Source organism: Trichoderma atroviride, chromosome 1, assembly GCF_020647795.1.
Source record: "Trichoderma atroviride chromosome 1, complete sequence".
Classification (NCBI taxonomy): Eukaryota; Fungi; Ascomycota; class Sordariomycetes; order Hypocreales; family Hypocreaceae; genus Trichoderma; species Trichoderma atroviride.
In genome coordinates this window covers 2,189,062-2,212,930 of record NC_089400.1, presented here as the reverse complement: position 1 = coordinate 2,212,930, position 23,869 = coordinate 2,189,062, and the positions used below count along the sequence as shown (strand labels likewise).

At 52.1% G+C, this 23,869-nt stretch overlaps 9 protein-coding genes across 9 annotated transcripts; 5 read left to right on the top strand and 4 right to left on the bottom strand.

Annotated features, from left to right (window-relative positions):
• Positions 1-44: 44 nt before the first annotated feature.
• Positions 45-974, top strand: TrAtP1_000828 (uncharacterized protein; the record flags this gene model as incomplete). Its single annotated transcript, XM_014090811.2, has 1 exon — positions 45-974. One exon carries the CDS (start codon positions 45-47, stop codon positions 972-974), a length of 930 nt encoding a protein of 309 aa, XP_013946286.2.
• A 501-nt stretch (positions 975-1,475) lies between these two features.
• Positions 1,476-3,206, bottom strand: TrAtP1_000827 (uncharacterized protein; the record flags this gene model as incomplete). Its single annotated transcript, XM_014090810.2, has 1 exon — positions 1,476-3,206. The coding sequence occupies one exon, from the start codon at positions 3,204-3,206 to the stop codon at positions 1,476-1,478; it is 1,731 nt and encodes a 576-aa protein (XP_013946285.2).
• Positions 3,207-6,656: 3,450 nt separating this feature from the next.
• Positions 6,657-7,565, bottom strand: TrAtP1_000826 (uncharacterized protein; the record flags this gene model as incomplete). The annotated part of the gene is made up of 1 exon (XM_066110733.1): positions 6,657-7,565. Exon 1 carries the CDS (start codon positions 6,969-6,971, stop codon positions 6,657-6,659), a length of 315 nt encoding a protein of 104 aa, XP_065966806.1. The 5' UTR covers positions 6,972-7,565.
• TrAtP1_000825 (uncharacterized protein) lies at positions 7,565-12,607 on the top strand. Its single transcript, XM_066110732.1, has 7 exons — positions 7,565-8,951; positions 9,199-9,670; positions 9,747-10,681; positions 10,779-11,642; positions 11,710-11,752; positions 11,833-11,988; positions 12,068-12,607. The coding sequence occupies exons 1-7, from the start codon at positions 8,949-8,951 to the stop codon at positions 12,172-12,174; spliced, it is 2,580 nt and encodes an 859-aa protein (XP_065966805.1). The 5' UTR covers positions 7,565-8,948; the 3' UTR covers positions 12,175-12,607.
• A 93-nt stretch (positions 12,608-12,700) lies between these two features.
• Positions 12,701-13,188, top strand: TrAtP1_000824 (uncharacterized protein; the record flags this gene model as incomplete). Its single annotated transcript, XM_066110731.1, has 2 exons — positions 12,701-12,769; positions 13,093-13,188. The coding sequence occupies 2 exons, from the start codon at positions 12,701-12,703 to the stop codon at positions 13,186-13,188; spliced, it is 165 nt and encodes a 54-aa protein (XP_065966804.1).
• A 131-nt stretch (positions 13,189-13,319) lies between these two features.
• Positions 13,320-15,336, top strand: TrAtP1_000823 (uncharacterized protein). Its single transcript, XM_014090808.2, has 5 exons — positions 13,320-13,814; positions 13,873-14,106; positions 14,160-14,227; positions 14,285-14,454; positions 14,513-15,336. Exons 1-5 carry the CDS (start codon positions 13,466-13,468, stop codon positions 14,955-14,957), a joined length of 1,266 nt encoding a protein of 421 aa, XP_013946283.2. The 5' UTR covers positions 13,320-13,465; the 3' UTR covers positions 14,958-15,336.
• Positions 15,335-17,016, bottom strand: TrAtP1_000822 (uncharacterized protein; the record flags this gene model as incomplete). Its single annotated transcript, XM_066110730.1, has 2 exons — positions 15,335-15,391; positions 16,918-17,016. 2 exons carry the CDS (start codon positions 17,014-17,016, stop codon positions 15,335-15,337), a joined length of 156 nt encoding a protein of 51 aa, XP_065966803.1.
• A 93-nt stretch (positions 17,017-17,109) lies between these two features.
• TrAtP1_000821 (uncharacterized protein) lies at positions 17,110-20,318 on the top strand. The gene is made up of 6 exons (XM_014090807.2): positions 17,110-18,642; positions 18,713-18,780; positions 18,843-18,904; positions 18,967-19,112; positions 19,179-19,384; positions 19,460-20,318. Exons 1-6 carry the CDS (start codon positions 17,898-17,900, stop codon positions 20,024-20,026), a joined length of 1,794 nt encoding a protein of 597 aa, XP_013946282.1. The 5' UTR covers positions 17,110-17,897; the 3' UTR covers positions 20,027-20,318.
• Positions 20,319-20,761: 443 nt separating this feature from the next.
• On the bottom strand, positions 20,762-23,686 carry TrAtP1_000820 (uncharacterized protein). Its single transcript, XM_014090806.2, has 3 exons — positions 22,793-23,686; positions 21,732-22,655; positions 20,762-21,676 (listed from the first exon to the last, which is right to left on the bottom strand). The coding sequence occupies exons 1-3, from the start codon at positions 22,857-22,859 to the stop codon at positions 21,093-21,095; spliced, it is 1,575 nt and encodes a 524-aa protein (XP_013946281.2). The 5' UTR covers positions 22,860-23,686; the 3' UTR covers positions 20,762-21,092.
• Positions 23,687-23,869: the final 183 nt, after the last annotated feature.

Below are 23,869 nucleotides of genomic sequence, written 5' to 3'. Positions count from 1 at the left end.
GCTGTACGATTACGATCCCAAAACGCCCCTCACCATGACTCAAGATGGGTTCGCGCAAGAGCTCGGCGATCCTTTCACGGCCATCTCGCAACATCGCCTGGACGTCTTGTCCGACGGTCTCCATTGCCCCGTCGTCGACCCAAAAGCCGTCTCGGGGGGATCATGACATGGCATCTTGCCGAGTCCAAGAGTCGCGGGAACTCCTATCAGCCGTCTACGGCATGTCGCCGGAAGAGTTCCGCCCAGATATCTTTGACAGCAACAACAGCAGCCCGCTTCGTGGAAAGAAGGTGTTGAAACGCAATGATCTCGACTATACAGTCCTCCGCATGCTGCTCGACAACCACCACTTCTTCAACTACTTCCAGTCCGTATCTCGCCCCAGAGATCCCATCAACGACCCTTTCAGGAAACTTTCTCAACGAGTCGACCGCGTGCTCCGCATCTTTGACGCACACGCTTCAGACCCAGCCTACGCAACAACAACAACAACGACATCTTCTATAGAAACGCCACCAAACGTCCCCTGGGCGGCAAAACACATCCTCGGCTGCACAAAACTCATCAAATCCTTCATCTACACGCGCGACCGGCCGCTCCAGCCCTCCGAGACAACCTCCGCCGCCCGCACGCTCGTCCACATCCTCTCCGCAGTGGTGTCCCGCAATCAAGACGTCGACACTGGCAGCGCGACGACGCGAACAGAGCACAACCTGTACCTCTATCTGATCGGCGACAGGGATACCGACTTTGCCATTGCGGAGCTTAATTTGCTTCCTGAGGCGGCGAGCCAACACCTCCATAGCCTGGAGGCCGTCTTCGACGACATTGGCAGACTCGGCGCCCCGGTGTCGTACTTTGAAAAGTTCAAGTCGCTGCTGAGCAGGCTGAGGACGCCGATTATGGGGGCTAGTCTGAAGAGGCAGGTTGAAGAAGAGGATGGCACTTATCGACACTTTAAGAGGATGAAGTGAAATACTGCATAACATTGTGTGTTTGGGGGGGCAGATTGCATTTCACTCTTTTAGAATTTAGCCACGCTGGTTCGTGGTGTAACACTATTACTCTTCTTTTCCTCGCTTTTTCTTCTTCTATCATTTAATATTCTTGCCATCATTTCCTCACATTTTGGGAATGGAGCACATGTATCATTACTGTACCGGTTATATAGAGTAGCATTTATACTAAAACCAAACCTTTTTTTTTTTTTTAGACGAGCGCCAAAATAAATAAACCAGAGTTCAAACAAAGTCAATTCACTGTGAATCGAATTACGAAAAATGTCATCAATTTGTTCCCTTATAAAGAATATCTCTTTATGTGCTAATACCATGCCGTCGTATATCTAGACTAATATGTGCGTCTCAAAACCTCAAATCACGTTCCCCCCCCCTCCCCTCCCACAAGCGCAAGCCCACGGTTCGCACATAGGACCAGGCGTTTTTTTATTAGACAGGCAGCTGACATGTTGAACCTTAGCCCAAAGTGTTGTCCTTGCGAAATTTCTCAAGCTCGTCGTAGACCTCGCGCAGCGTAGGCCGATCATAGTAGTTCTCGTTCCAGTCGCCCCTCTCCATGCCCTCAGCACGTTCCTGGAGCCACGCCTCAGAGTCTGCAATCTCCCTCGCCCACCAGTCGCGCGCCACATTCTGGACGTCTTGCGCCGTGGATTCTCCCGTGTTTTCAAACTCTCGGAGCACCAGCTTGTCTCTGCGGCGGACGATGAGCCTAGTAAGCCCAGCTTGGCGGCCGCGAGTGCAGCGATCGATGAGATCTCGCATCGCGGGTGGTGTGCGGGTGTAGCCGGGGAATTCGACCAGGGGCTCCCAGCGGTAGGAGAGCCAGACGGCGGCTCGCTGGGGAGCGCTGCTGGACTCGAAGATGCACCAGAGGACGCGACCGAGCATGTACACTTCGCAGGCTTCCTGTTCTTTGGGGGTCAGGCACGCCCACGGCACGTTGTACCCCTTGCACGGCCAGATGTAGTCTTCTCCCTGGCCCATCTCCTCCCATCCGGGAAGCATACTCGTCAGGATGGCGGCATACTTGTCTCTAATCTCCGAAGGAATCTCGTCGTCGATTGCCAGCAGCCGGACGTACTCGATGGCATTGACCTCGGGTGCTGCAAACTCGCACCATACGCCACGCTGTTCGAAATCAACCATGACAACATCACCAGATCCCGTCAGGACAATGTTGTCAAGCCGGAGGTCCGGATAGAAGACGCCGCACGTCTCACGAAGGTGCACCAAGGCGGAGGCGAGTTGGACAGACCATTTAGCCTTGTCCGCCAGCGATACCCGATCGTGTACTTGCAAGAAGGGGATCAGGTCACGCAGGCTGCCATGAACGTGGAGCTCTAGCGTGAATCCGAGCACGGCCGTCTTGCTGCCAAAGGAGCATTTCTTTGTGATGAGGTGAGCTGGCCTTGCCATGACGTTGGGGTGGGATTGGATAATGAGAAGCTGTCGCAGCTCGTGGTAGAGGTACTTGGTGTAGCTCGTCAAGGCCTTGAAGATCCAGGTCTTCCCCCCATACTCGATCAGACAGACGCTGTCGTGCAACTGTGACAGATACACGACGTCGTGAATGTCAACTGTCTGGGGCAGATCCACCTCTGGACCCCAGATCTTTTGGAATGATGCCACTGACAGCATTTGGCGCTCGAGGTAGTACGTCGGGGCGATGGAGGCCTGGGCTTGACTGACGTCCTTGGGAAAGTTGTTGAAGACGATCCTCGAGCCAAAGGGTATCTTTTGATATATCTGGCGCGGGTCCTCCAGGGTCGACGTCCAATGTTGAAGCAGCCGGAGCAGATGCTGAGTAACTCCAAGCTGTGAGATGCGAGATTCATCTCTCGTGTAGAAAGCCACTCCCATGTCGAGGACGTTGCGAAGCTCGGGAGAGAGCGTCGCTGGCTCAGGAATGAAGACGTCAATCCGAAAGGGAGGAATTGACTCCATGAAAAGAGGCACGGCATAAAACTGGGTTCCAAATGCAGTGCAGCCATCAATACGCCACAAGGGCTGCTCGAGAGGTTCAAGGCTGTCGATACGGTTCTTGGGATTCAACAGGGACTCTTCCCACGGTATCTCTCGGGCGTCGTGGATGGCAGCCGCCGCAGCGGCCTGCTTCCAGACACTCTCATCGCAGAATGCTGCTGTTGGGTGAATGACATCGTGGATTGACTGCTGGCTGAGCTCCATGCTGGCGATTGTGTCTCGATGGAATTTCGACAGAACTGACGCACGCTGCCCTGGCACTGCTTGAGCGACAAGATTGAAGGGCTCCAGAAACAAATGCAGAAAGATGGCTCTGGCAGCTTGGAGGAGATGCCCGGGTATCTATTCCACGTATAAGCTCTTCAAGCTTGAGGCATTCGGCCGGAGCGCCCTTGTTTGCTGGTTTGTCACAAGGTTAGCGACGGTCGATGCGTTGAGCCCCTCATCAGCTAGAGAGACGAGGAGCTTCGGCCGTGTCACTGGCTTATTACCTACCTATGCCTTGATTTTGATTTGTGACCAGCTGCCCAGCTCCTGTCATGCATAAAAAGGCTGCATCTGGCTGGATTTGGTAGCCCAGTGCCATCTGCCCATCTGCCCGATCACATGATTTGGCTTTGAGCGCCAAAAGCACCTGCATTTCTAGGCCAAAGGTATTTCCAATGCCATTATCAAAACTGCAGCATGATTTGATTGACTTTTGCTGTGAAAGCTGCTCGGGACCCAACCAAAGGAGTCGCGTTTGCAGTGGCGAGCGAACCCCCGACTACAGCGCAATATTGCCGCCACAACTTGTTCTTAGGCTGTTTGTACGGCTGGGGCCAAGGTTGTGCCGGAGCTCCGCATCCCCTAACGGAACTGTCAGTGCTACAATTGCCGCTGTCAGGTCGCTCAAGGACGTGCACGCGGCAGAAATGACTGCTACGGCAATGCAGTAATCCTGCTCCTGGGGGGGGCGAGATGGCCTAGACGCTCTGTTTTCTTTGCGTTGTGCATTATTTGTCTGAGTGCTGATAGGAGGGATTACGATCCTCTGGCTGCCTTAGCATAGGGCAACAAGGTTTGGCCAAGCAAAGTAGAAATTGCCAACATCAACATGCCAAGTGCGTATGGGAAGCGGATGGTTTTGGATATAGAAGGGAGCAGGACGGGGCTCTATCAGTATTGCTAGGTACTACTAGTAGCCGCGAGCATGGCAACCTACCTACAACAAGGGGGCACGCAGATTCGACACCGAGCGTGGAGGCTATTTGCGGCTGATCGTCCCGTCGACCAGCCTCTTCTCCTATTTCTTACCGTCATGTCCAAATCTGTATAGAGTCAATGTCTTCAATATCAGTTCTGGCGTCATAGCTGGCCGCCACCGGCGCTTCGTATGCAGAGCAAAACTAATAGTACGTTTCAAGCACGGCTGTTGTTTGCTCGAGCTGAGTCGTAGGATGGCAATGGGTGGAGCAAACACCCTTTTGGCCCCCAAAGCCTTGTCTTTCTTTATTTACAAAGTCAATGCAAGTAACAAATGAAATCAATTGCGTCTAGGGTGGAGAGAGGGTGAATTGCGCCGGCGGCAATGGGTGCTATGTATTATGAGACTTGGTACGTATGCTCCTTGGCAGGCTGCCGCGGCTTCAACCTATGGGGCGCTTCGTGATATTGGCATGCCATAAACATGCAGCCATCCTCGGCCGCGACAACCTATGGCAACGGTCATGTGATGCCCGTCGGAAAGCAAGACCCTTGGACGAAACCGAGCGCGTCGATGATGCTGTTGATGAGCCAGGACCCTGCTGAGCTGACCAGAGATACTCCATAAAGATGCAGCAGAAAGCGGAGCGGAGCTCACGACACGCTCTCATCTGGTAGAATTATATGCACGACCCATGGAGTCTATTAGCGGCAAGAAGCTCAGAAAGCGGCTTGTTGCTTGTATTCCAGCGGCGTAGCGTAACGTAGCTTGGATTGCTGGCACGTCATAATCATACTATCTCTCGCCCACTTACACGCCTGCTGTAAGAACTAGTTATGCTAGCAGTTGAGCAATTATGACAGGGCCCAAGCAGTCGACAGCTTTAGGATGAATGATGCATCTGTATAATGGCTGGTGTTGGGGTCCTTGGCATGCCGCAGCACTCACGGCTCCAAGTTATGAAAGCGGCATGTTGAAGTTGACTGACGTAGGCGTTCGCCGAAATGCATTTTATACGAACACACGCACATACACGCCCATAAGATAGCAGCCGATCACAAGTCGCCCTCGGAAGTTGATAACTGACTCCTCGACCAGATGCCAGAATAAGACGCAAGTCTCTGAGCTAAACTGAAAGTATCAGCGTCCTCGCCGTGACTTGGTGAGGGGGCCAGCGGTACCTTGCAGCCTGGTCGCAGAGAATTTTATCCATCTGAATAGCATAAGCCGCGAGGAATCCGAGGGACATACTGACACACTGACACCATCGAGCTGGATAATTTCCTAGCCCCCGCCAGAGTCTAAGCTGTCTCGCATAGCTAGCGGCCTTGTGGCGCCCCTACCTAAGCTCACCGGTCGACGCAGGTTGCAGGACACCATTCGGGATGGAAGACAGAAACGACTTGGGGCCGTGGCACTCTTGTACGGCAAAGCTGCCTTTGCATGCAACCGGGTGCGCATGGATATCTTGGCGGACAACCTCCGTTGTTGGCTGCGAGTCTCTCAAGCCGCACTCCCTGTCTTCCCATGGCCGCTTCGAGTCGTGGCCTATCCTTTCCATACCGCCACGGCTTGCGGTGGACTATCGCAAGTCGAGTCGGCCCGCACATGCACACTGCACCTGTGGAGAGAATTGGCCGGCGCGTCTTGCAATAGGTAAATGGCGAAATTATCTGACGTTGTGTAGCCTTGCTCAAGCAGTAGGTGTCAGCTGGATGAAGAGGTTAGCCTCGGGGTCGCTCACGATAAGAAGAGGAATACGGAGCAGACGCTACCGTTGATAGCTCGCTTGCAGTAATACGAGCGGTTCTTCTGACAGCTGCATTTTCGTAATATGCGTCTCCCTGAGACATTTGCGTCGACACAGCAGAGTGAAACCTGGAGGAAGAGTGCATGTACGGAGCATGGACGAGGCACATGCTTGCCATGACGTTGACGCGCAGATGGGCCCTGAGCAGTTGAACTCCACTTGTCCGAGCAGCCGCAACTGCAGCAGCAGCAGCAGCAGCCGCAGCGGGGGGGAGCTGTGAAGCGACAGAAGGAGCCAGATTCTCCGCAGCACTTGCTCACCGGAGGCTCTGCAAAGGCCGTTTAGCCGTCTGCTATCATTGCAAGTTGCATCAGTTGAGTGGCAGTCGCTGGGCAAGAGCAGTTGGCTGGGCCTGGTGTTGTAGAAGGCACGGAACGCTGCCTTCCCATCCAAGACAAGGTCGGGCCAAAGCCTCTGGCCACAGGCGGAGAAATATGGGGCATTTTCACTGCTAATCACACTGCTCCATAGTGGGCACGGGGATCTGACCCGCCGCTATTTACGCCCTACCTTAAGTCGACAGCTTTCAACCTTGGCTTAGTACCAAAGGCGAGTCTAGTAGGCACAGTATGGGACGTCAACTGGCCAACCCCGTGGGGATGACTATGTGTGTACCTACAGCAGCATCGACACCGCATTGTACGACGCCGAATGCCCCCTATTTGGTCAGCATCAGAGAGGCACCGTCGAAAGAGGACTGATCTGATGATTGCGAGCAGCGCTCTAGCTGCATGCTGTGCAATGCGCAATTTGCGCGAGCTGCAGCGACTGCGACACAATTACCGCCGTGGCGTGGGGGAGCGGGAATGTCTCGAGTGACGATTAGCCACGCGAAAACACAATGAACGGCCGCACACTCGACCTTGACCTCGACCTTGACCTCGACCTTGACCTCGACCTTGATTTCGACCTTGATTTCGTCCTCGTCCTTCTGATGCGCCACGCCGCAGCTGGACCCAGCATTCATATCCATACGCCCCGTGGCTTGGCCAACCTGTGTTTACAACCAAGACTGCGCTACTTCGGCCGCTCTCCATCAAGTTCCTACAGTACAGCTTTCAAGGTGCCCCGGCACCCTGGTCACTGAGCTGCGCTACCGAGCCGGATAGATCAGATCCCTGTGGCTGCGAAAGTCTCCATCCGAGTTTTTACTAGGAATAACAACCCAGATAGCAGTGCGAGCTGGGATTTCCAAGCAGCATGCACCTCTTCACCGGTCCCCACTTCAAGCGGTTCGTCCATTGAGAGTTTCTGCGTGTGGTAGCACTGAAGCTGGTTCTTTGATTCGGCGGCTCTCGAGCCTGATACGATTATATTCGTACCAGGAACAAAGCCGGCGGCGGACAAAAGTCCGTCAACTCGCTGACGTGTGCTTCGTCTTGCCCATTATCGACATCCCTGCCTAGGAAGCCAAGTATACCGTTCAATCACTCAACTCTTCCATATGGGGTGAGGCTCCTTCGATTTGCTTTAGAAAAGCCACAGAACAGCCTCGGATCCGCTTGTCCAAGACGGCCATCTGGGGCTTGAATTGTTTCTGCGCTTTTTAAGGTGCAGGTTGCAACACATGTGACCCCGCCTGCATGGAAATGAGCGAAATGAGCGAACCGCGTGTAAGCTGCATTCTACAGGTATCTGTGGCACCATAATAGCTTTGAAGATAAGCCGGTTCCTATTGGCCTATCCGCAGTTGAGCTGGAGACTCAAGGTCCATTCTACCCCGAATAGTACCTACTTGCCCGTGCTGCATGCTATGATTGTCAGCTCGGTTGGGCTCGCAACAGAGGCTTGCCGTCCTGGCCTGAAGGCGGCCGCCGTCTCGGATGACCTGAGCTAATTCTCGTGCCGTATATGCCCAACTCTCACATCACGCTGGCCATGTCTGTGATGAAGTCTCTGGCGCATTGCGTTATGCTCCTTTCGCTCGTCGCCAGAGCTGTGGACTGCGCAAAACAGTCTGGCCCGCAAATACTTTCAATGGGATGCCAGCCCAATGGGGAAGCCCGCGTCCATCTGGCTCTGCTCAATAAGAGCATGAGAAATTAATTGGGCACGCATCCCAACTACGGATACTGGACCACACCCTGGCTGGCTGTGTGCGGTACCCCTCAGTCCCATTCAAATACATGCGATTTAGACCCGGCATGGCCTTTGCTTCTTCACCGAGTTCGCTTCTCCTCTCCTCCTGGAACCGCCATCGTCGTCTAGCCCTCGGAGCCAGCCACTTGGACTGTGTAGGCGCTGACCTACTATGCACTTCGGCAGCAACACGCCCCAGATTCCAATCCGCGCTACCCGTATCCCTGCGTTTGACGAGGAGCGAGCCCTACAGTAGGCAGCGAGGACTGAGCCGGCATAACAGCGGCGGCACCAGAGCACAGCACAGCACAGCACAGCACAGTACGGCACAGCAACAGCAACAGCACGACCGGCAACACATTCATCATCGGCTACTAGAGTGGCGGCAAGCACGAGACCCTTCCGCCTCCTGGACGAGTCTAACCAGGCCGTTGCACTTCGCAGATCAGCACCGTCATTGGACTGGGCCAACCCAACGCTAGTTGGACTCCTTACTTACATGCCCCCTTCGTCTCTGGCCTCTCGCCCTCTAGCCGCCAGCCTACTGCCTTCACCGGTGTCAAACCCTCGCCTTGGAGATTTGCAGCTCATTGTGCTCCCGCTCCTGCCCGGCCGCCTAGCCCTCCGCTCCACCTATCGATTCACATAGCGAGAGCCAACGCTCGAGTCGGTGCCACCGGACTTGTTCACCCCTCCCCTGGCGTCACTCAACTTCATCCGGCGTTTTAGTGCACAACTTTTGTACCTTGTTGATACTGCTTGTCTCTAGAGCACAGCTGATACTTGGGTTTCCACGTGCGAATACATTGGATTCTGTCCCTACTACCACGCTGTATCTGTCTGACACGCCCCTCAGTTATCTACAGGCATCATGGTAAGCGATTTTCTTCACCCCACGGCGGAAGCCTGCATGGACATATATTTGGCCCTTTCCCGCTGTCTACCGTTTGAGATTGTGTCTCTCATAGAGCCTTTTTTTGTTTTTATGCTCGCTCATCAGCTGCTGAATTCCGTTTATACACCCTCTTCCCGTACAACATCACCCCATCTTCTTTAGCACATCTTTTGTTTTCTTTTCCCGTCTCAGTTGCAACAATACAGTCAAGTTAATCATTGAACAGGGGCCACGTAGGAAGCGAGTTGTGTCCCTGGGCACTTTTGAGGTGGCAGTCCCCTCGCCATCTGTGGTGCCTCCAAATACAACTGTTGGTACGGGATTTGCGGGACATCCCTTGAATTTCGATCCTCAGGGTCAGTCAACAATAGCTCCTAATTGCTATTCCCTTGAAAACGCCGGTTATACGTCAGGATATTCTCCTGATCATAACCCCGTTTACTTTTCTGGCCTTGAAGAGAACCCACAGAAACGTCGACGATTAATAGGTTTCAACTCGATGCCTTTAGCAGATGAGTCTTCGTCATCTAGCATAGGCAACCAGGAGAAGCTGCCTATAGGGGATCATGATTCGGTGTCAATTACGCCACGGTGGGCACCCGCCATTTCCAATGTACAATCACTAAGCTCTCCTCTGGCCTGTGTGACAGACTCTATTACCAACTGCTGTGCCTTCGGGTGGCAGCAGCAGCCCGCCGGTATGCAAGCTTCCTTACCGCTACTTTGTAGCTCCATTCTAGCACTACGGTAGAAGACTAACGATATGAGCAATAGGGTATGAAGCTCTCCCGCCCCCAGTGGCTGTGGTGTGTGAGCCGCCTCAGCAGCCTGTTATGGAAGTATTGCCGCATATGCCCACTGTACCCGATCATGGCGAGTCACCACAACAGGCACAACTGCCCAGTGATGAGTTTGTCTTGAGCTCTTTCATTGCACCCAGTAGTAGCGGACTGTCACAACAGGCATCCCTTTCGACTGATCTGCTCAGTCTGAACCCACTGCTGGACATTACGCCTCAAATTGGGCAGCTGTTGCAACAAGAACCCATCCCTGACAATCTACTGGGCTTGAGTTGTTTACATTTTATTGCGCCTGATAACGGACAGTCTTCACAGCAATCAATGCTTTCAAGTGAGCTGCTCAATTTCGACCCTTTGGCTCTCCAAATGTACCCTGCCTTCGGCGACGCCTTGCTGCAGGAGCTGCCCCATTCTGCGTATACCAATCAACTTGCCAGCACAAGTCACGAGCAGCAGCATAACCAACTTGACTCGCATCATAATGGCCCCAGTCAATTTGTTTCTTCAGAGCCGTATGAACTGTCAATGAGTCGGGCAATGATTGCTGTGCCGCCAGCGGATGAAATTCCAATTGGCGGGACTCGGGGAATTGGGGGCAGCTCACCATTGCGGCATGGTCCGGCACCTGATTTGCGACCTGGCCGTCCTCTATTGGTGGACATGGAACCGACGTCTTCCAATGTGTACAATTATAATGTTCCGTCGGGACAGAACTCAGCTCGACCAACGACTCAGCCAGCAATCGTTGAAGAGAGAGCCAATGCCGTGGCCCAGAAGCAGAACCTCGCCGCTGATAACCAGCAGCGAAGTGGTAAGAGGGGTCCCTTTAGAGACCAAGCTCTCCGAGAACAGACCGCCCAAACAAGACGCATGGGTTCCTGCCTCAGGTGCAGGATGCAGCGCATACGAGTAAGTAGCAAGCTCCCATAAGCGTAAAACGTCGTATCCGTACCGCTCTATACAACAGGGCTCAATATACCCGAAGTAGACTGACGCAGCTTTGCAGTGCGAGTTTGATGTTCCAGGTGGGTGTTGCTTGCCCTGCAAAAAGGTGGAGAATACAAAGGCCGCACGCTTGCCATGTGTCCGATACAAGATCACCGATATGGCACTTTATAAAACGGGCCAAGTTCCAGGATATGAGTGGACCCAGAGATGGACCAAAGGCACCTCTGACCCCATCCAGCTATGGGCATCGTCCGAGATTAGAACTGTCTACGTTTCCGTGCATTATTCAAAAGAGCGGCTCCCACTTCAGGTTCGCAGGTTTGTTCCCCAGGAAGGCGACAAGCTAGAGCGGACATGGGCCTATCGAGGCACCAAGAAGTCGGCTCTTATCCCGCCGTATGCACTTGTGGATGTGGAGGCCGGCACATCAGCGTACACCACCTATATCCGATCGTCTATGAAAGGCATTTTTACATCCATGCTTGGCAAGGAGGATGATCTATTGTACCAGACCTACCTCTTGGCCTACCATATGTGGCAAAAAGAGGAAAGAACGTCAGAGGCATTCGGGCTACTCAATTGGACGCTTCGACTGTGGGTAGCCATCCGCCTGTCAACTACATCCGCATTTATTGTCGGAAAAGAAACGCTAGACATGCCAGCAAATATCCTTGATGAGTCAAGCCCCGATCACGGAAAAATTCCACTGCCTCCCGTAATGGGTGCACAGATGGACATGATCCTGATACATCATATCCAAAACAAACTTAGGCACGAGCTTTTGGATAATCTCCAAAAGGTGATGCTCAGGAACAAACCAACTAGTTGGCTAGTGACTTATCTGGTGTCGTTTATTCTGCTTCATAATATCGCACTCATCACAAAGCATGATGCCAGCTACGCCATCAAGCATGGCATGAATGTGAGTTTCCCCTAAAAGATACTCCCAATATATGCACCCCAGACATTGACATAATGCTTTTCCACAGCGTCGGTTTGCCAGAGAGGAAAAGGTACGAGAATACCATATGGGTAAGTCCCCCCTCCCCCCCCCCACTCCGTATTGCACAGACGCGGTGGCTAACGGTTGAGATTCGGTGACGGCGATGCAGGAGCAAACGTCATTCTCGCGCACTTTCATTACTGCAACAAGGGGAGAATCCCCTTTTCCGAGGAGTGTGAAGACAAAGATTTGCGAGCACTAGCGCAACTAGATGAGGAAAAGATTCTGTTTGTCCGTGCGACTAGGGGATTCGTCCAGAGACACCGTAAGTACCCGATTCTCCGGCCCTCATCATACCCTACATCAGAAACCCAAATTTCTGAGCCTATGCTAACACTTTATAGAACAAGAGTGGAAGCAAGCTCGGTCTAATGAAGTATACGAGGACGACTACTTTTTCGTCAGCCAGCTCTTTGACGAGAAGTGGCAGCCAAGCACTACTAATGTGTAGCTCTGCTCTGAGATTTACGTTTCGTTTGTTTAGCACCTTAATACCCCAAAAGGAATAGAGAAAGGCAAGGAGGAAAAGAGAGAGAGTTTGGGTCATCCGGGTCATTCTTCCTAGTACCTAGTCAAGTGGCACCTGTTGAAGCGGTGAGATGATGGTGGTACTAGAAAGCCTGGCTGCAGAACATCATGCAGGTCCCCAAAGGCAGTGATTGGGTCCAGTCAATGGAGTGTTAGCAAGTTATCTACCGTTTTGGCAGTATACCCCCTGTATGGCAGGAATTAGCGCGAGATGTATCGTGATCTGATGGATCTGATGCACAGATGGCTTGCAGGCTGCGTTGACTATGAATTATGATTACGAGCAATGGCATTAAACGCAGTGTTGTGATTGCTTCTCCAGCAGCTATAGCAGTATTTCATTGGTAGAAGGACGCACTCTAGTCTAATATCATCGTATTTATCGAGCCTTCTCTCGCCAGCCTTTGCCAATAGATCATTACAAAATTGGTACGGAGTGGTGGCACGGGATGTCACTACCCGAGGAAAGCGGTGAACTTCTTGACTCATATAAACTATATCTAGGTAATTACTTATATGTAGGGGCTCTTGCCATCCCGTCGCGGCAAGACGCATTTCGGCACTTACTCAGTGCAAAGACAAACGCAAACAAGCGAGCCGGCGGTGTGTCATTTTTCGTTTCTTTTTTTTTCTTTTTTTTTCTTTTTTTTTTTTTTTTTCTGCCTTTGAAGCTTGGATATGAAGCTGAAGCTACTGAGCTACTAGTGAGTGAGACATTGTCATGGGCTATTGCCTGCCTATGACATGGGCCACTGCCTTCTTTCCTTTTTTTGTTTTCCTTTCTTTTTTTTGATAAAAGGAAAAGAAAGCTTGTCTCTGACCTAAACCATCTCGAGAAAAGCATGACCAGGGCCTTATGCTCGCTCCCGTTTTTCGCTTCCGCCGGCATGATGCTAGTCAAGATGCCGTCAGTAGGGAGAATGGTCCCACCACATAGGTAGGCAATCATCACGGATAGCTTCCGCTGATTTGCTTTTTTTTGCGGTGAGAAGTGATTGAAGCTATTGGGAAGGTACGCTTGTTTTGTTGCTTGCTTTTCAGAACTTGAGACACAAGTAGCGGTCTATGGTATACACTAGGTGGCTCATCAACTGCTCCTTCCTCGACTTAAAAGGGCAGCACAATCTCCTCAAGTCTTCTACTTTTTCCCAACCATCTTCCACTTCTTGCTCCGTTTCTACCTTTGCATCGCCTTCGCTCAGCAAATCAGATCCATGACACTTGTGCACTCTCGTTCTCTCAGTCTTTTGATTTCCACCATCTTGCCACTCCAATCCAGCGTCAAGCCCATCTCCAACAGCCAGAAAGCCATACTACAGTCCTCTACAATGGCGTACTCCATGGCCGGCCCCATCACCGACTCGAAGCTCCTCGCTTCTCACCAGGACTTCAAGCTGCCTGATCCTCCCGCTGAGATGTCCAGCCTGCCCAATGGCTTCCCCTCTGCCCTGGACTCGCCTTTGGCATGGACTGGTCAGCAATTGGCTCGCCAATCTGACTATATCCACCATTTGAGCGAGAACGAGATTGAGGAGATTGAGGCTGCTCTCCAGCACTTCAAAGGTGAGTCGTCTGCCATTGGCAAGCACCTGCTCTCCCCAGCTCTGCTAACGACATACAGCTCTTGAATTGGACGGCGATCTCGTCACTCCTGACACCTTCCCGCTCCCCACTGTTGGCCCCAACGTGCTCGGCCGCATGCGTGACGATCTTCACCAAGGCAAGGGATTTGCCGTTCTTCGAGGACTCGACTCCAAGAAGTACTCTGTCGAAGACTTGACCACCATCTATCTCGGCGTCCAGGCCTACATCGCGAACCGCTGTGGCCGCCAGGACAAGAAGGGTAACATGCTGGGTAAGAAAGTTCTGGCTGTCTCCATGTTGTTCAGTAGACTCACAAGCTCCCAGTCCACATCGTTGCCGATAACTCGTCGAAGGAGAAGGCTGAGCACCATCGCCACTCAACCTCCCCCATTGTAAGTTATCTGAAATGCGTTTCTAGCACCATGTGACTCACTGGCTCAAATTTGTAGACTTTCCACAATGAGGAGGCTGGAGACATCGTGAGCTGGCTCACCAGGAATGCCGCCAAGTCCGGAGGCAAGTGCATCATCGCCTCAACCTACACCGTTTACAACGTGCTCTCCGCCACTCGCCCCGACCTGATTCGAACTTTGGCTCGATCTGACTGGCCATTTGCATTGTAAGTGACTTGAACTCCAAGATGCGACTTCACAAGACAGAGGCTAACGCTTCTACAGCCCCAAGTTCCAATGCCGACCTGTCTTCTTCTACGAAGATGGCCGACTGATCACCAACTTCGGTCGAGCTGCTCTCATGGGAAGTGCAGCCCACGCCAGACCTGCCCACCTACCCACCCTCACCGCCAACCAAATCGAGGCCCTGGATGCAATCCAGGACATTGCAGAGGCAACCAAGTTTGAGTTCAGCACCAAGGCAGGTGACATGCACTTCATCAACAACCTGGCTGTCCTCCACCGCCGCGCGGGCTTTGTCAACGGCGCAGAGGCCGATCAGCGCAGACACCTTGTGCGCATGAGACTCCGTGATGACGAGATGGGATGGAAAATCCCTGCTGACCTTCAGCTCGAGTGGAACAAGGCTTTTGGCCCCGCGGGAACTCAGGTGTGGCACCTTGAGCCCATGCCCACTGGGTACTTTCCTCTACGATCCCAGCCCAACTAGGCTGGTAAGCCAGCGTCGCCCGATTGGAACAGGCCCTCCGATCCTACAGCCGGGCGATCCCTTGTGATTGGCATGATTGAAAAGGGTGGCTGGTACCTCTAGGCGAGAGCGCTACTGATCCAGAGAAACCTCCCTACATTGGCAAGTGACGTTTTGAAATTTTGACCTTGATGGCGTCTTACGGCAGGCAAAGAAAAAGACGATAGACTGGGGGATCTGCGAGGATCTACACAAAAGCTCCCTGCATTTTTCTTTTTGTTTCTTCATTTCTTTTGTTGGCAGCATTATAGACGGGATGGACTATCCTCCCACCACTTTCGCGCTTATTATAGATTCGATATAGACTAGATAGATTGACCAGAATGCACATTTTGAGATTACAAGACTTCGCATAGAGGGTGCTGGTGACTGCCAACGTCGATATGAGGCTGCACCTTTAACATGAGCTTTGGTCAGCGACGCCAAGATGAAACAGAAGGCAGCAGTTCAGACTCTACACTAAATTTTGTTTGCCAGGGCATTGATAATTTCAGTCCGTTATGGGGAAGATGGCAAGCACTTGTTTGGTGCCATGGATGTAGTCGAAAGTGGAGCCCACCTGATCCAGCAGTGATCCAAGCCATTGGATACACAAACCCTGTCAGAAACGATGTATGGATCACGAGACTAGTGACGGGGTATAGAGGAGCACAAACAGCACTCGTTATTGGCGGGTCTTGCTGCGTGTCTTGAGCGGCTGATACGTGTAGAAACATGAGTGCTTGGGTTACACGGCGGTAAAGGAGATTAAACGCGGCAGCGGCCACAACGGCGCCAAGCAAGTAGGGAGGAGACAAAAAGGAAAGAAGCTGCAGACACTATGAGCATGGCATTGCCAATGGGACCACTACTAGCCCATAAAGGCGTTTTTACAAGTATGTCTTGGAAGAGTCGACATGGGTATGTCGGTGGACTGGGGGGGCTTAGCTGAGACCAGCGGAGTGGGTATTTTACAGGGTATAAGAATTTGGGACAAAAGAAAAGACGGAAAGAAAAAGAAAAAAAAGAGCAGAGAGAACGAGAAATGGTATGACAAGAGATTTGCATAGGGTGTGTATTTTTGGGTATACCTAGGCTAGGCTGGGGAGAGATACTTATTTGCGTCATGACAAGGGGGATCCAAGCTATGGGTAAGTACATACTTGGGTAGGTAGTAGGCAACAATCCGCGCTCAGCGCCTGATTTCTCTTTTCTCTATTCTCCTTGACACGCATTTTTTTCTTCTTTGCTTTTTTCCTTTCCGGTTCTCGCTCTCTTTTCTTACTTACCCTTGCAGGGAGCTGGATACAATGTTGCTACTATTGCTTTTTTTGGTACAGGTAATAGAGTGCTTTTGACGGCGGTACTGCCATCTAACACGTCCCGCGTTTTATGACAGGTCACAGATTCAACTGCCTCTTTTTTTTTTTTGCCACACAAAGATCGCCTAAAGCACGATTGTGACAGGCTCCCGGATGTGAGGATCGCCGAACGGGACGAGACATGCATGATTTCCCCAGCAAGATAGATAAGGAGGGGAGATCAGATGGACGGCTGGTGATCCGATGGCGGCTGGATAGTTGGACGCTGGAGATCGGGATGCGATATCGAGTATCGGCAGTAGGTGGAATTTCTGTCCAAGTGGTGTCATAACCACACTGTTTTATACGGAACGTTGATATCGGCGAGTATACGAGCAGCTACGCATGTAAGAGAGTAAATTGAAGGCTGGGAAATAATGCAGAGCAGCTGGCATGAATGAGTATCTAGCCATGGGGTCATCGTGATCCTTCCTGAGCGTTTACGAAAAAGCAAAAGGCAAAAGGAAAAAAAGAAACGAATATTAATTTAAAAAAAAAAAAGACGGACCGATCCATGATGGACTGGAAAAGAGCGTCAATGTTTCGACCTGATGCATTCGCTCCATAACCAACAGCATTACCTTGGAGGTAAACAGTACGGCCCTGCAGCCCCAAAACGGCGGATGGCTTCCCCGTGACTTTAGCGGCTCAAGCCAGGCCTCGATAGCCTTGCCGGCCATCAGCTACAGGCGCTAGCAGTCACGGGGGGGACCGCCGGAATTACAGCGCTAGGGCGTTGGTGACAGCAGCCATTCAGGGCTCCGTTTTCGAACCTTGGCTTCTGTCTCCTTGCCTTGGGTGGGGCGCGCATGTCTTCAGCTGTGGCAGCTTCATCCTTACATTGAAGCTTCATCTCGCTGCAGTCTAACCGCTTCCCTACTCATCATTCATTCAACGCTGTTGAGGTTTCCTTTCTTTTTTCCTTTTTTTGCTTTTTCCCCCGCCTCCTCTTTTCCTCCCTCGCATAAAGCACGACCAGGCTCGGCCCATGAATCGGAGCCGGTAGCCAGGGGTGTGTCTATGTTGCTTGCTCGCTGATGCCAAAAGGGGTTGCCGCCAACACCGACCGAGTTTGCCCAATCCGAAATCGTGTGTCGCATCGAATCGAACCGAATCGAAATCGCATCGCGCGCATCGTTACCGCGCCGTCGGACTGGGACGCACATACGCGAGATAACTGCTACGTAATTGAACTGGCATTGAGACAAGGGCGGGAGGGCGTCACCCGAGACACACAAAAAAAAGGACGGATACATCACAGAAAAGAGAGTTTTTGCGGGAGCGCTGAGTATCAGCTTATCAGCCGCACTTCAGGAGCTGAAGGCCCGGCTTACCGCGTGTGGCGATCCTGTCATCTTGTTTTTTTTCCTTCTTTCTTTTGCGTTGGCTTTGGCTCTATTACCGGAGCTTCTTTTGAGTGGCTGGTTTACGTGGCCCTGTCTTGGGCGTGACTCGGGCTTCACTCTTGTTTGCCCACCGAGACCAGGGTAGGCGTCGCCGAAACCGATCGATCGAGCAAGCAAGCACGCAAGCAAGCAAAGCGAGCAATCAAGCCATCGTCATGGCGAAGCCGACAGCGTCACAGGCCGGCAAGCCCCGGACGGGTAGCTCGTCGGGCTACCAGCCCATCCACCAGGACGAGTCGCAAGAAGCTATCGAGGAGGAGGCTGTCTTGTCCGCGACGTACCTCCCGCCGCGCCGGTCGCGCGCTGATCGCCGCTACCGCACGACCATCATCGCCCTCGTCGTGGCTCTGGTCGTGCTCCTGGCCTCCAATCTGTATCTGTCGCTGCCGTACCTCTTCCCCGGCCGCGGATCCGACTCGTGCCCGTGCCGCCCCAGCAAAGTGCCCCAGTATTTCCAGACGTCGCCGAATCTGTGGCCCGGGCCAACGGCCACCGGCAACGCCGCATTCCTGGCCCAGACGAGGACCTTTGATCCTACGGCGACGTTTGTGCCCAATGAGCCGCTGCAGACGGCCATTCCCGTCAAGGGCATGAAGCCCGGCAACGACACCATCTTCAAGATGATGGGTTATTTGTCTCCGTACTTTCCTTCTCCGGGCTTTGGCGTCGACGAGTACCCGCTGCCCGCAGGAGCTGAGATTGTCCAGGTTCAGATGCTGTCCCGTCACGGAGCACGCTACCCTACTTCTGGCGTCGGCGTTGTTGACTTTGGCAAGCGCATTGCCAGTGCCTCTGACCAGTTTAATCCGAAAGGGCCGTTGAGCTTCCTCAAAGGATGGGAGTATCAACTTGGGTCTGAGATTCTGGTGCCAAAGGGGCGTGAAGAGCTGTACAACTCGGGTAAGCATTGAGCCTCTGCTCTAATGTCATTTCTATATCCTGTGAGGAAACTGACCATCCATCTGTATAGGAGTCCTTCATAGCTACATGTATGGCAGTCTGTATAACCCGAATAGCAAGATTATTGTCCGCACAACGGTAAGCTTTTTTTTCCTTTCAAACAGCAATTTGCCACCATATACTAAGTATGCATATTATAGACCCAGGATCGTATGCTCAAGTCAGCGGAGAACTGGATGGCTGGATTCTTTGGGTTGGAATGGTGAGGGCGTTACTCCAACTCTCTCTCTGTCTCTCTTGACGGTCATGACTTACAATGGGCAGGACAAACAACGCAACTATTGAAGTCATCATCGAGGCTAGCGGCTTCAACAACTCCCTTGCGGGTGCTCTCAGCTGCTCCAATGCTTTCTCCAAGACGGCTGCCAACGAAGCCAGGCAAAAGTGGATTGATACCTATCTCCAAGATGGTATGCCTTCATTATATCTGTTTTTATTCTCAACTCAAAGATAATACGGCTACTGACGCTGAATAGCTCTTAAACGCTTCCAGGGGATGACAGAGGGATTTGAATGGACTACTAATGACGTATACAATGCTCAGACCATGTGTCCCTACGAGACGGTTGCATACGGCTTCAGCACGTTTTGCGATCTGTTCACTTACGAAGAGTGGCAAGGATTTGGCTATTCAATTGATGTGTGGTTCTCAGGTGGCAATGCTTTCCACAGTCCTGTCGGGGTACGTATAAAAACCAGCGAATCTCAACTCCATCCATGATATATCAGCACGCTAATACGAAATCCTATTCTACAGAGAGCAACTGGTATTGGCTACCAGCAAGAAGTCCTCGCTCGTCTGCAGAACCACACTCTCGGTTATTCAGGTTCACAAATCAACGTCACCCTGGACAACAACACCGAGACTTTCCCACTGAACCAAAGTCTCTACTTTGACTTCTCCCATGATACAAACATTGTTTCCATCCTCACTGCATTCGGCCTCCGCCAATTCGCAGAGGAGCTCCCAGCCGATCGCTATCCCGGGCCTCACAACTTCACCGTCGCCCACATCACCCCCTTTGGCGCCCGTCTCGACATTGAAATCATCAAGACGCCCAAGCCTGTCTCGCCAAATCGCGACGGTTATCTGCGCGGCGAAGAGCAGAAATACGTCCACTTTGTGCTCAACCAGCGAACCATTCCCCTGGGCCTGAGCTTCCCCGAGTGCGATGCCAGTCGCAAGGACGGCTGGTGCGAGTTTGACACGTTTATCAAGATCCAGGAGGGAATGACGGCAAAGGCCAATTTCGACCATGCCTGTTATGGGGATTATCTTAAGGAGCCGTATGGGAAGATTACTGACGGTGCTCCCATCTTTTAAAAGGACATGTCTTTGTTTTATGAGGATTGAAAGGATTGTACCTAGAAGTACGATGCATGAATTTGTAATACAAGATCGATGGATATCTTATCACAAGGGCGGAATATGCGGCGCTAGGGCATTGATTATGGACGACTATAGCTTTGATTGGATTTTTTTTGGGAAATAATGAATGAAACTCTTATGTGTTAAAGAAACGATGTAGGAATTTGGACTTTTCACATGGCTCATTCATCATCTATCCATACGTATCGTTGTATAGTTATTCAGACATCTTGATATCAGAACTTGGCCTTTTATTCATCCATTTCTACGCGTTTGCTTGTGCAACGATTTAAGCAGCTGATTAGCATTATTGTAGTACTCTTTCGTTCTTAAGAACCATATCGAAATGTTGGGCCAAATATAGAGATGTCAACATGTTGCAATTTACACTGTGAGGACTGAAACGTAATCCGAAAGCTCTAATAGACAACAATACATCCATTTGACTAATAGACTCTACAGTTTCGTCCCAGTAGGAGATGCCCAGTCAAAGAAGAGCTCATCATAGGTAGACAAGAGTAAGAATCTTTTGCTATGCATAAGACACTGTACCAAAACGTCAGTCAAGTACAAAGATATCAATCAACACTTTATAATTCTGAATACTCAAATGTAGTCGACAGCTCAAGTAGATATCAATACATCTATCTACATATGAGACTGCAATCTCATCAAAGATGCATTTATTCAGTCAAACAAAAGCAGCTCATCACAACGGTAAATAATTGGTGTAGTATAATATAAAGTTTATTCTTTCATAGTCTTCCGCACGAATGGTATCTCCAAAATTGCTCGCGCTCTATATAACCCATTCCGACCCGTCTATCCTACGGGGCTAACGCTCCAAAACGCCCGCTGATTCATGATACCCAAAACAAGTGTATATAACGTCAGAAAATTACAGTGTCGCCCGAACTAAAAATGCCGACGCGAATAATGTTACAAGAAACAAGAAAAGGCTTTTGTATAACCCCCAATATGTAAAAAGAAAAGAGAGGGCAAAGCATAGAGACACGCAACTCTAGTCACGCTTCTCGTTACTTTGGCTGCCTTCGGTGCCCTCGGTGCTACCCGAACGGTCTCTTCCAGCGTCAGACAAGGATACGGCTTTTGGCTCCTCCATATGAGTCTCGGCCAGGCTGGCAGAGCGAGCCATATTCGCGTGCTCCTGAATACCGTGCGTAGGCTCAATCAAGATTGTGCTTTCGTGGGCAGGCTCGTCGCGGTGGGGGCTCCAGGCCAAAAAGTCACGTCGAACTTCGACATAATCGTATGAGAATTCGCCGTGCTGGTCGTCGTCCATGCCGAGAAGTTCGGCTTCCTCAGAGGCGCGCAGCTTGAGACCAGGAATGAGATCGATGATTTTGGCGATGACGGCGGACATGACAAAGGCATAGGCGGAAGCGGTAACGATGGCAGCAATCTGCCATCCAATGAGCTTGTAGTTGTGGTCGAGAAAGCCACCAATGGCGCCACTGTTGACTCCGTCGAGGCCAATGATGCTACCGCTGGCGAAGAAGGCATTGAAGATGAGGCCAACCATGCCACCGATACCGTGCTCAGCGAAAACGTCGAGAGAGTCGTCGATGCGGATGAGAAACTTGACTGTGAACATGTTAGCATTTCTGACTTGTCAATAGCCATGCCGAGAATGACTTACTCTTGGTGCTAAAGTTGCAGCAGATACCAGCAACAACACCCAGGATGATGCTAGCCCAGGGAGTAATGAAGCCAGATGCAGGAGTGGCAGCAACAAGACCGGAGATGGTTCCGGAACACCAGCCGACCATGGACCACTTCTTGGCAAGACGGAAATCAAGGAGACACCAAGTCATGGCCGCAAACATGGCCGTGAGGCATGAGTTCCAGCAAGCCATGACGGCTCGAAGGTTGGCTCCGAAGGCAGATCCGCCGTTGAATCCCAGCCATCCAAACCAGAGAAGAACGGTGCCGAGGGTGATGAGAGAGATGTTGTGGGGTCGAAAGTTCATCATCATCTTTTCGTTTCGGCGGCCAAGGACCCAGGAATAAGCGAGAGCCGAGACACCGGAACCGATCTCGACAGGGACACCGCCAGCATAATCGAGGACTCCATTCTTGAAAGCCCAGCCGTTGGGGTTCCATACCCAGTAAGCCATGGGGCAGTAGACTAGAGTGGCCCAGAAGAAGCAGAAGACCATGCTCGGGACGACGCGGCCACGCTCGGCGACGGCTCCAACTGTCAGGCAGGCGGTAACGGCGCAGAACATCATCTGGTAGAACGAGTAGAGGAGGGCGGGGACGAGGGGGGATCCAATAGAGGGTGTGGCCAGGACTCTCTGAAGCCCAAAGTGGTTGAGGTTGCCGATGTATCCATTTTTGGAGGTCGCGCTGAAGGCTAGAGAGTAACCCCAAAAGTACCATTGAAAGACGATGACACTAAAGGACATCATCGTGACCCAGAGCATGGAGAGGGCGGATTTTCTGCGAGCGAGACCCGAATAGAGAAAGGAAACGCCAGGCACCATGATAAGCACCATACAGGCGGCCACCAGAATGAAGGCCTGGTCTCCGGATTGATACCATTGGTTCAGATTTTCGGTCCCTGAAGCAAGGGCTTGTCAGTCACGTCCGGTCATCCATCGACGGCCTCGATATGACTTGCATATCGGGGTAAGGAGCTTGTACAAGTATGTGCTACACGAGAACGGGGTCGAGGTCAGGGCTACGGTCGTGACATACTGGGATCGCCTCCATTGGAGCCTGTTCCGTTAAACACGGTCGGGGCCCCGAGATGGGCGTAGGACATGATGGGCTAAGCGAAATCCGGGGGTTTGTCGAATCGAAGTCGGAGAAGACAGCCACGGGGACCAGGCTGCTGGAAGCTGAGACGCGGAGATGAGACGGTTCGACGAGAAGCGTGAGGAAAGGTCGGATGCCGGCACAAGCAAGGCGACGTCCAGCGAGCCCAACACGTCGGCAGGTGATTTGATAAGGTTGCAGAAGTAAGATGCCCTTGAGGGTAACGTCTGGCTCGACTGGAGAGATAAGGCGTGCAGGAGAGAGGAAGAAAGATGAGAAGGAGGAAAGGATAGCCGAGCAGACGCAGATAGGAGGAAGGACGGAGGAGAGGCTTGGAGATAACGAACAGGCTAAGTTGAGTTGTATATACTCGCATCGCCGTCCATCTCGCAGGGAGCAGCCGATTCTGTCCCCGATTTCGACAGCCCGGCGACAAGCCGCGAGCAAAACCGCCGGCGCCATGGCCAGGACCGCCACGCCTCATCCCATTTTGCCCTCAGCAGCAGCCCTGGCGCATGCTGGGGCCAGTTACCCCAGACAGGCCCCGTTGAGGCCAGAGATAAGACACCAGGGGTGCGTCGCCCGCGTAGAGACTCTGGGAGACCCGAGCAGTTGACTGGGGCGTGCGATGATCGGAGGGGCGTGGGACGTGGATCCCATACATTACTGTAGGTATCGTCTCACGGTTGTTATCTTGGGCTAAGGGCTTAGTTCGAAGCGCGGCGCAAATCTGCAACTCTGAGGCATGGAGCAAAAAGGCAAAAGATAAGACAGGCGAGAGGAAGAAATGGGTGTTGACGATGATGGCTTGTCGTGGCCGGCAACGGTCTAATTCTTTTTCTGTCTGTTCTTCTCCTTCCCTGTCTTTAGTTCAGCATCCAAGCATTACATCACCCGTCTTGGGGGAAAGAGCAATCGGGCGAGGCCCTGGGAACAGCAACAAATGAATCGGGCAAGAGCGCAGCGCCACGAACGCGGATTCTCAGCGCAGAAGCTGCGTCGATACAAGGTACCTCG

What these genes read in the sequence shown, in the direction of transcription:
- TrAtP1_000825 (XM_066110732.1), top strand. An exon ending in GCAGGATGCAGCGCATACGA is followed by an intron (nt 10,682 to 10,778) that starts GTAAGTAGCAAG and finishes GCAGCTTTGCAG; the next exon opens with TGCGAGTTTGATGTTCCAGG. An exon ending in CCATCAAGCATGGCATGAAT is followed by an intron (nt 11,643 to 11,709) that starts GTGAGTTTCCCC and finishes GCTTTTCCACAG; the next exon opens with CGTCGGTTTGCCAGAGAGGA.
- TrAtP1_000823 (XM_014090808.2), top strand. Translation starts at nt 13,466, where the DNA reads ATGACACTTGTGCACTCTCGTTCTCTCAGTCTTTTGATTTCCACCATC. An exon ending in TGCTCTCCAGCACTTCAAAG is followed by an intron (nt 13,815 to 13,872) that starts GTGAGTCGTCTG and finishes AACGACATACAG; the next exon opens with CTCTTGAATTGGACGGCGAT. An exon ending in GCCACTCAACCTCCCCCATT is followed by an intron (nt 14,228 to 14,284) that starts GTAAGTTATCTG and finishes TCAAATTTGTAG; the next exon opens with ACTTTCCACAATGAGGAGGC.
- TrAtP1_000821 (XM_014090807.2), top strand. Translation starts at nt 17,898, where the DNA reads ATGGCGAAGCCGACAGCGTCACAGGCCGGCAAGCCCCGGACGGGTAGC. An exon ending in TGAAGAGCTGTACAACTCGG is followed by an intron (nt 18,643 to 18,712) that starts GTAAGCATTGAG and finishes CCATCTGTATAG; the next exon opens with GAGTCCTTCATAGCTACATG. An exon ending in CTTTCCACAGTCCTGTCGGG is followed by an intron (nt 19,385 to 19,459) that starts GTACGTATAAAA and finishes CCTATTCTACAG; the next exon opens with AGAGCAACTGGTATTGGCTA.
- TrAtP1_000820 (XM_014090806.2), bottom strand. Translation starts at nt 22,859, where the DNA reads ATGTCCTACGCCCATCTCGGGGCCCCGACCGTGTTTAACGGAACAGGC. An exon ending in CTCCAATGGAGGCGATCCCA is followed by an intron (nt 22,656 to 22,792) that starts GTATGTCACGAC and finishes CCCTTGCTTCAG; the next exon opens with GGACCGAAAATCTGAACCAA. An exon ending in CTGCAACTTTAGCACCAAGA is followed by an intron (nt 21,677 to 21,731) that starts GTAAGTCATTCT and finishes ACATGTTCACAG; the next exon opens with TCAAGTTTCTCATCCGCATC.